Source organism: Staurois parvus, unplaced genomic scaffold, assembly GCF_062004578.1.
Source record: "Staurois parvus isolate SC_StPar_1 unplaced genomic scaffold, SC_StPar_1.0 ptg000032l, whole genome shotgun sequence".
Classification (NCBI taxonomy): domain Eukaryota; kingdom Metazoa; phylum Chordata; class Amphibia; order Anura; family Ranidae; genus Staurois; species Staurois parvus.
Genome location: NW_028317828.1, coordinates 3,260,183 through 3,270,859, shown reverse-complemented (window position 1 = coordinate 3,270,859; position 10,677 = coordinate 3,260,183). Strand labels below are relative to the sequence as shown.

Genomic DNA, 10,677 nt, shown 5'->3' with positions numbered 1-10,677 from the left:
TGAGCTGCACCCTGCACAAAGATTTTCCAGCTCACTGGACCACAATCTATGTGCCGCAGCCTGAGAGTGATTGTTACTGGGTCAGGTTAATTACGCAATTAACCCTTCGCATTGGCACCACCACATTTTTGTACAGAGGAGGAAACTCACAAATCTTAGCAGTAACACTATGATGTTTGAATAAGCGTCTGTTTACACACGGTCACCGCAGGCAGATGTATACAGAAGTTTAAAACACAGTAGCACTCTTCAGAGACAGGGATTCTTAGTTTGCATTAAAGAGCTTTAGAAACAGTTCAACACTTTTCAGAAAATAGGATTTATTACTAAAAAGGTCACAATGGTGCAATAAAAATATTTACAGAAAAAGATGTAGCCATTATATATATATATATATATATATATATATATATATATATATATATATATATATATATACACACACATATATATATACAGAGAGATAACAGAAAAAAGTTTAGAGAGGTCCAAGAGTCCTTGGTTTAAGCAGATTCAAGTGTCCTGAACAAAAGGGTACCGTTTCTCCCAAAGTTGGTTCCTGATGTTAAAAAGGGACAATGTCTTCATCTTACTTCTCCAGGCCTGACAGCCTATTTTCTAGTCCCCCAGCAGGAGGTGTCTACTGAAGCCAAGGGCCAATCGCCTCATTTGGGGAGGGGGTTTAGGCGGAGACCCCGGCTGTGACCCAAATCACTCACAAGTCCACACCATGGTCAATAACCTTCCATAAGTACATGTAGCATCCTATCCACTGGTAGAATAATGTGCAGAATCATATTCTGAACGTCCAAACACCAGATATGACATATCTGCCTGTGACGGTTAAAGAGATATCGCTTCCTGCTCTCGGGTAGACGTAATCTAGGGATGTAAGGTATCAGGTGACTCGCATTAAACTGACCTATCTGAATATATGCTTTGTTCTATTGTACCTATTTCCTGCCGAGAGTTATGAAATTGTATAAAAAAGTGGTTTCAAATTGGATGTATGTTTTACTGCTATTTCGGAATGCTTTTCAAGTCCAGTGACTGACGGGTTTATAGCTTTACGATCCGGCCAGAGCAAGAGTCTGTCAGACACCCTGGAACCAGCTAATTGGGTTTACAACCATGAAGTGTATCCAGCTGTGCCCTGTGCACTCCTGAACTCAGCACACACACGGACCACATGCCATTCAACAAAATGGGAGGGAGACTGATTTGGAATGAGAATGACACAAGATGGTGGTTCTTGAGCAAAATGGATGTCCGCGTCCATATCTGTACATACAATTACTACACTGTGTACATAGGGCCAGCTAAAATAATGACTTAAAGAAAAGCACGACATCCCAAGTGCATGAATCCAGGAAATTGAAGGGGTTGGACGATGTTCTTTATATAAAAGATAATCCACCTATGTCGAATATCCTTAGCCACACAGATTTTACTGAGGTGGGAAGCAAAATGCTCATATGCCATAGAGAAAGTAAATTGCTTACCTCCTATTTTTGTCCCTGGTGAATAGACAGTCTCTTCCTTCATCAGAGAAGACAGAAGATAAAGAGATCTGTGCCAACATTCTGTCTTTCCCCTCAATTGCTGTGTTATCTTTTAGTATTACAGTTATTACATCATCTTCAAAGAAACGTGCATCCAGACAGCTGTAGTGACTGAGCAGAAAAAAGGTAAGTAATCGAATGATTATCAAATTAACTAGTGTACATCTTGTTAGATTGTTAAATTATCCAATGTGAACATCTTTCTTGGTTATTGATTTGGACATCCCCAAGCCTATAAACTTATATTAAAATGTTAGCTCACTGTATCCTCTGTGTTATCTGCCCCCCATCTCCCAGGCCCTGTGAATAACGTGTAAAACACATTCATGATGCTGTAACAGATACTCTTTAAAGCTCAGCTCCAGACACTACCCTTGCATCTGGTGAGACACTATGTTGTACATTTCACACTGCTGATCAATGCACTCTGTACACTGGATGTTATATGATATACTCCTGGCCACTGCACTCCAAGTACATTTTATACTCTTCTCTAAGGCAGGCTATGTGCAGAAAGGCATATGTAATGGAAGAGTTTCATTCTTTAAAAAATGAGCGTGTTTGTTAAGACTCTGGGCACAATAATTAAGGCATATTTAGTTGATAAAAGGCATGTGTGTATTCTATGAATAGGCTCATGTTTATTCAGCCATGCCCCTTTAAGCCTCTCCTACTGTTCACACAATGTGATCACACCCGCCATTTGATGCTCTAAGGTGCCTCATTTATATTTTCTGCACATCCCAGGTTTTTCACAATCCTTGCAATGTCCCTGTGTGCACATATACCTTTAGTTATTTATTTGCAGCACAGTAGGCTTGAATCCTGGAACACTGTAATCTGTAAAGTATACCACTTTCTGGTAGTGGTAATCTCTAGTGTTCGCTGTCTCTTCTGCAAATTCGGACTGGCCCATGCCTAATGACAGGCTTACTGACCAAATGGCAGGAGAGGCCAGGGCCAGCAATCCACACAAATAGAAAGTGCTGAACATCTCCAACTTTGTAATTTGAATTCCTTAAAGCTCAACTTCAGATACAAAAACGTCACTTAAATATATTCCTCAACAGCTGCAAATGATAAATATGAGATATTGGCTTACCTGCAAAATCCAAATTTATATTATTTTGTGGGACACAGAGCAGCTTTAGTAATCTTTACAAAACAAGTGATGTGCCACCTACAGGTGACTGGACACTGGCAAAAAAAAAAAAAAAGACAGAAAGTCCCCAACTAGGCATAACCCCTCCCCTTTAGGAGGAGCTTCAGTTTTGTAGTTAGCCACAGACAATACAGAGGGAAGGGATCTCTGTGTCCCGTGATGTACTCCAAGAAATGCAAATTCAGAAGACAAAAATCCCATTTTCTTTATTGTATATCCCGGGACATAAGACAGCCTTAGTAATCCTTACAAACAGAGATGTCCCAAAACTCTACATAGGAGGGGAGGGTACCACAGCCACAAGCCAACAGTCCCCAAAAGTCAAACCAGAAACAGGAAAGAACTTCACGCAGCAGTCTGCAAAACACTGATCAAAGATGATATCCTTAGCTTAGTGGCTATAACATTCACCTAGTAACTTTGTAGAATTTTGAACTGAAGACCAGGTAGCTGCTATACAAAAACTTGAGCTACTGGAACTTTATGATGGATAGCCCAGGAAGCTCATACACTGCAGGTAGAATAAGCCGCCACCAAGAAACATGGAATCTTTCCTTTCAGACTGTAAGCTAGAGAAATAAGCTGACAAATCCAACAGGAAACAGACTTGGTAGCTGATTCCTTGGGAAGCACAAAGAGACTCTGATTGCCAAATTGCAGCAGTCGACTTCATGTAAATCTTGATAGCACAAACAACATGCAAAGTGTGATTTATCATGATGAAGTACCAGAAACTGCTCATTACAGGAAACGGTCACCAAATCCAAATATCTGCCAGCTGAAGTGATGGTAACCAAAAACACAACCTACCACATCAAAAGATCCAAAGGAAAGCTTATGATCTACCAGAACTCCCAGATCCTTCTCCACCACCGATTCCCCCAGTTGTACTCCCCCTAGTATATATGGTGCATGCATATTCTTAGCCCCCGAGTGCAAAACCTTACATTTATCAACATTAAACCTCATTTCCCACATAGCTGCTGTATGTTGGAGACATCCTGTAAGGACGTTATTCCACTGCACAGCTTGGTGTCATCTGCAAAGACTGAAATGGTATTTCTAATCCCAGGCCCTATATCTTTTATAAATATATTAAAAAGTAAGGTCCCAACACTGAACCTTGGGGTACATCACGGACAACCCTAGACCATTCAGAGTATGAATCATTAACCACTATAATCGGAATACGATCTTTTAGCCAGTTTTCTATACATTTACATATGGATTTTTCCAAGCATGTAGACATTACCTTACACATTAGCAGTGTATGGGGAAAGGTGTCAAATGCTTTTGCAAAATCCAAGTATACCACGTCCACTGCCACCCCTCTGTCCAAGGTTTTGCTCACCTCCTCATAAATAGAAATCAGATTTGTTTGACAACTTCTGTCTTTCATGAATCCATGCTGTCTGTTGCTTAATTTTTTTTTTTTCCAGCAAGAACTCATCTATGTGGTCTTTTATTAAACTCTCCAGTATCTTCACAAATATGGAAGTTAAACTACATTAGATGTTGCCATGGTTTAATTGCACATAACATGTAAACATTCACAGTGCAGGAAGGAAAAACTATGTGAACCTTTGGACTTAATAACTGGTTGACCCTCCTTTGGCAGCAATAACCTCAACCAAACATTTCCTGTAGTTGTAGATCAGACCTGCACAACGATCTGGAGTAATTTTGGACCACTCCTCTTCACAAAACTGTTTCAGTGTAGCAATATTCTTGGGATGTCTGGTGTGAATCGCTCTCTTAAGGTCATGCCACAGCATTTCAATCGGGTTGAGGTCAGGACTCTGACTGGGCCACTAAAGAAAGGCATATTCTGTGCTGTTGCAGCCATTGTTTTGTTGAATTACTTGTATGCTTTGGTCATTGTCCTGTTGCATCACCCATCCTCTGCGGAGCTTCAGTTGGTGGACAGATGGTCGTACGTTTTCCTGCAAAATGTCTTGATAAACTCTGGAATTCATTTTCCCATCAATGACAACAATCCGTCCAGGCCTTGAGGCAGCAAAGCAGCCCCAAACCATGATGCTCCCTCCGCCATGCTTTACAGTGGGGATGAGGTTTTGATGTTGGTGTGCTGTGCCTTTTTTTCTCCACACATAGTGTTGTGTGTTCTTCCCAAACAACTCAATCTTGGTTTCATCTGTCCACAATATATTTTGCCAGTAGTGCTGTGGAATATCCAGGTGCTCTTTTGCAAACTTCAAACGTGCTGCAATATTCTTTTTGGACAGCAATGGCTTCCTTCGTGGTGTCCTCCCATGTACTCCATTCTTGTTTAATGTTTTCCTTATTGTAGATGTGTCAACAAAAATGTTACCATGTGCCAGAGATTTCTGTAGGTCTTTAGCTGACACTCTGGGATTCTTCTTTACCTCATGCAGCATTCTGTGCTGTGCTCTTGCAGTCATTTTTACAGGACGACTACGCCTAAGGAGAGTAGCAACAGTGCTAAACTTTCTCCAGTTGTAGACAGTCTGTCTTACCGTGGACACATGAACATCAAGGCTTTTGGAGATACTTTTGTAACCCTTTCCAGCTTCATGCAAGTCAACAATTCTTGATCGTAGGTCTTCTGAGAGCTCTTTTCTGCGAGGCATGGTTCACATCAGACAGTGCTTCTTGAAACCAGTAAACCCAAAACAGGTGTGTGTTTTTTAAGGGCATGACAGCTGTCAGCAACACATCCAATATCATCACACTGATTGGAGTCAAGGTTGGCTCACTCCTGGCTCGAATTAGCTCTGGGAGAAGTCATTAAGCTAGGGCCTCACATACTTTTTCCTCCCTGCACTGTGAGTGTTTACATGTTATGTGCAATTAAACCATGGCAACATCTAATGTTTGTGTAGTATTATGTTCAGCAGACTGTGTTCTTCTACTGTGACTTAGATGATGTTCAGAGCACATTTTATGCCCAATTCATGCAAAACTCCACGTAATCCCAAGGGGTTCACATACTTTTTCTTGCAACTGTATTTGAAGAATTTTTGGGGGTTTGTCCTGCTATCTTTTGCAATCTGTCGTTCAATTTTAAAAATGTTTGCGGCCTTGATTTCCTTTTTGCATATTCTGTTATATTCTTTGTAATGTTTATACGATGATAGCGTTCCTTCATTTTTAGATTTAATAAAATCTCTTTTCTTATTATCTATAGCTTTTTTTTAATTTGGCCTTAAGCCACATAGGTTTGATTTTTAGCCTCTTAGACTTGTTGCCCATGGGGGGAAGTACCCAATAAGAGAGGGAAGTCAGAGCCTCAAGGAACACATCAAATTCCCCCCCTTCTCATGGGGAAACTGTACAGGGGCTACATCCAGGTTCCCCCCTACCTGACTGTGGTATTTGGGACCCATTCTTCTTGTGTCCCCTCCTCTCTGCTGTCAGTCGAGAGGGCACTGTGCAAAATGGCAACAGTGTGCTGGCTCTCCTAGGGGAAGTGATATGTCACTGGAACAGGCTAGGGACAGCCTGTAGCACAACAGTAAAAGAAACATGATAAACCAACAGTGCAGTCCCTTGCAGTCATCCCCACCTCAGAGTTAAAGCAACCACACTCTGAACCAAGGTCACACTTTCTGACTCTGGCCAAGTGAGGGGATAGTAGGGCCACCAGCTATCCAGAGATACCAGTGTCATTCACCAGGCCAACCAGAGGGCCTTCAGGGACTCGATCCACCAGCTAGGGTTCACGGCTCTGAACTTGTACAGTCCCTACTGGAAAACACCTTGGCAATATATCATTGCACAGAGTTCTGTGAACACAGGGTACAGTGCCGACCAATAATATTGCAGGCAGTTCCCACGTCACATCCACTCTTTGCCTAGTGCAGTGTCCAGGTATCATTCCTCTGGTTCTATCTGGATCCAGTCCTACAGCTGTAATCGCTCAGTCTCCTAACCCTTGTTAGGAGACTGGTTCTATAATCTGGTAAAAATTTTTTAGACAGCTGCTCAACAGTTACCATCAGACACTGGCAAAAAGACTGTAGCCCTTCTTACAAGGGAGGGGTTATGCCTAGGAGGGCCAGTGCCCAATCATCTGTAGGTGAGTGCATAACCTGTTCATACGGATTACTAAAGCTGCTCCGTGTCCTGAGATGTATGATAAAGAACAATCCACTTTGTAGACACCAAATGCCTTTTCAAACCCAGATATTATCTTGTAAAAGTAACAATGACATCATCACTGTACTGTACATAACCTGTGCAAAGAACAGAGTAGTGGGAGGGACCCAGCAGGACCCACCCACTACAGGCATACTGCAGAAAACTACAAGATGGGACAGAGACAAGACCAGCCACTCTGCACAAGGAGAGAGAGCAGCAGTGGCTGGTCTTTATTACAGGAAGCTCATGCACAGAGGCAAAGTTTCACACTGAATTACCGCACATATCTGAAAGAATACACATGACTCTTGTATTTAGACAATATTTGCTTATGCCAGAGTTCAGTTTTAAAATGGTATTAAACCCAAAAGCGAGCATTATATTGCAGCTTATCAATTCTTAAATGTAATGGCTGCATTAGATTTCTTTTTTAGGCTTTCTTCTATTTTCTTATGGAGATCTGGAAAGTAGTAATTCTGTTGTTTTTCAAATGAACAAACACTCTTTCCAGATGTAATCATTACAGGGATAAGACAAAACAATTACCACTGGCAGGGCTTCTAATGATCAGCTTTTATTTATGTAAAATAACCTAGGGAGAGCACATGCGCGGGTGGACATACAGCTGATCCTGACCCCGTTCCTCCTGGCCAATTACCCGGTCAGCTTGTGGAGTAGGTGGGGGACCTCCGATGCCCACCTGACCAGCTGGAAGATTGGCGGGCGGCTCCCACACTGCCACACTGAAGAACGGAGGTGAAAAGATGGCGGTAGGCGCCGGATCCCGGAGTTTCTCAGCTGCAGAGGAGAAACAGCCTCAGCAGACCCAGCTCTCCTTCTCCAGCCCTGGGACACGCAGTGACAGCTCCCTAGGCTCCCAGGCTGACGTGAGTGTATGCTCCGCTCTCTCTGGGTCTGTCTCTAGCCTTGTCAGGTTCCCCCCCCCCCCCCACCTCAAGCTGCGGCCCTGTCACTGGGCCAGGAATCCCATGCTTCCTCCCTACTTGACAGGGAAATGGCTGATATATTCAATAGCCAGCTTAGCGGCCAAGATTCTGCTCCTGACAGTCCTGCAGTTTCTCCTGTTTCTCCATCTGTGCCCCAGCACTACTCAGGGGACTCCGTTCTTATTGCTCATTTTGCTGATTTACTTAAGAGGGAATTGGAAAAGGCTACCACTAAATTAGCCTTTGACCTAAAGCAGGATTTTAGGGAGATCGGAAGCAGCCTGGAAAACATTGAAAATAAAGTTGATGATACAGTTCACAGAGTGACGCAGAATTCTAACAGGATTGCGGAACTACTCATTATCAGCAGTACCGTATACTGACGAAATCCACACAGAGATGGACCACATCCATAGAGCTCTGGTCCCCTTAAAGCCCAATGAGATATAATCGTTAAGCCTAATTTTTTCTGAAAAAAAGATGCAGTGATGCGCTACGCCAGGGAACATCCAGACTTGGAAATCAATGGGTACAAGATTCAAGTTTTTGCCGACATTCCTCAAGCTACTATCCAAAAACGGAGGGTGTTCAAACTGGTACTTTCACCTTTAATTCAGAGGGACATCCGCTATAGATGGAATTATCCAGTCCGTTTACAATTTACATACAATGGCAAACCCTACACTTTCTCTACATTTTCTGAAGTAGAGAAAATCTGGCTGAATTTAGGCTTTATTTCTCTTAGCCCCTCCTCACGGAATCCAAGGATGACGACCCTCCTCCTCCACTTTCGCCTCTGTGGTCTCCATCTTCAAGGAAGAAGAAACCTGCTATTCCACGTTCAGCTTCCATAGGAATTTGCTAGTTATTAACTGATTTTATGGTAGGACCTCTCCGTGGTCCTGTTTTGGGACATTAGCCTCCGCCTTTGTTGAGTTTGAAGGATTGTTCCTTGAGCTATGCGCTCTAGTCACACTAACTTCTAATTGCTTATGGGCTAGTCTATTTCTGTGCCAGGTACTCTAGCTTTTGGCGTTAGGAACCTTTAATATACATGCTTTTTTATAGACCCCATGGTGCCGGGAAGAGTCTATGCGCTCTCCCTAATCGAAATACTCGCTCTACTACTTTGCTTTGGTGGAGACGCTTCCGTTCCTTGACCTTGTGTCTGGGATATTTGATATTCAGTTGTTTTAGGTCATATAATATTTTGCCATTTGGGTTGATGCTAGCCTTTTTCTGGGCTTAGCATCTTTTGCCTCGTCTCTTTTCTCGCTTTTATTTATGGGTTCTATTTGAGGGTCATTTCGAGATCTTCTATTTGGTTTGGGATCCCTGATATATGGATGGAGGTATGGGTCACACCATCACTGTCTTCCTTTTTTTTCAATGTCGACATTAAGACCTACTAGTAGTGTTGTTCGTCTACTCTCCCATAATGTGCAAGGATTGGGGTCCCCCTCTATATGCCTCAAGGTTTTTTGGCGTTATAAGTCCCTAGGAGCTGATATAGTGGAGTTACAAGAAACCCATTTTGCTTCCTCTTTTACACCTAGGTACATTCACAGGGACTGCTCGGTATGCTTTTTTGCAAACACATCCAAAAAAAAAAAACGAGGGGTAGCGCTCTGTCTAACACAACGGATGGTTATCCTTTACCGAATCTAAAGTGATATGGGACAAAGAAGGGCTATATCTATTGGTCAAAGGCCATTTAGGGGGAAATTTGGTGACTTTTCTGATCTATTATGCCCCTAACGTGAATCAATTAGCATTTTTTTGATCCCTGTTTCAATCTTTATCTCCTGAGTTGGAAGGCATAATTTTGGCAGGGGATTGGAATCTGACCTTGGATCAACCGCTTGATAAATCACATACAACTAAACTCAGATCTCCTCCGAAACATCATGCATTTGCACAACTTTTGTATCGCTATAATTTGATAGATGCGTGGAGGGAGCCCAATCCTACCTCTAGAGACTACACCCATTTTTCTAGAGCTCATAATCACTACTCACATATTGACCACATCTTTCTCCCTACAGAAATGCTGTCTAAATTGAACTCAGCTAAAATTGTGTCGACACCTTGATCAGACCATGACACGGTGATGTTAATGCTCTCTAATTTAACTGCCAGCCTGGCCAAGGCACACTGGCGATTGAGTCTCTTCTTGGCAATGAGTCGATCCGCCTCGACATCATAGAACACTTGAAATATTACTTTACTATTAATAAAGCGGAAGATACGACTCCTGCTATTAATTGGGCAGCTCATAAAGCCTCTGTCAGAGGGTTTTTTTTATCTAACTATCCTCTAGATAGATCTCTTGAAGAGTTGACTTCTGCCAAAACTAGGGAATATGAAGCTTTGTTAGCCCAACACAAAATTGCCCCATCCCCAGACCTGTTACTCAAGGTGGAGCAAGCTCGTTTAGAACTTAATCTTTGTCTCACCACGAAAGCTGAAAAACAGTTATGATGGCTGAACCATAAATTCTTCACATGGCGGGACAAACCTGGTTCTTTACCCCCAAAAAATACCTATTCAGCCCTTCCTAAGCTTAGGCTATCAGAAGGTCATCTCACAAATCTCACAGGATCCTCATCAAATCCTTTGGCAATTTAATAATTTCTATGCTACTTTATATACAGCCAACCTCGGCCCGTTTAGCCCTCTTTGCTGAAGGATTTTTTGGGACCTATGTGGCTTCCAATCATTGCCAAAGCCCACAGGGAACTTATGGAACAGCCTATAACTAGTGAGGAACTTGGTAAGCTTCCTAAACTGCCAACGTCACATAAATCCCCAGGCCCTGACAGTTTACGGAATATGTACTATAAAACTTTTTCTGAACAGCTTCTCCCCCATATGGCTCTTTACT

General features: G+C 42.5%; 1 protein-coding gene across 2 annotated transcripts in view; it reads right to left on the bottom strand.

The window, feature by feature from the left end:
* Positions 1 to 1,465: 1,465 nt before the first annotated feature.
* ANAPC4 (anaphase promoting complex subunit 4) overlaps positions 1,466 to 10,677 on the bottom strand; it is a 176,161-nt gene continuing 166,949 nt past the window's right edge. For both annotated transcript variants that reach the window (XM_089660907.1, XM_089660908.1), the window contains exon 27: positions 1,466 to 1,673. In XM_089660907.1, the coding sequence (XP_089517033.1) occupies positions 1,499 to 1,673 (175 nt within the window). In that variant the 3' untranslated portion in view covers positions 1,466 to 1,498. The remainder of the gene's footprint in view (positions 1,674 to 10,677) is intronic.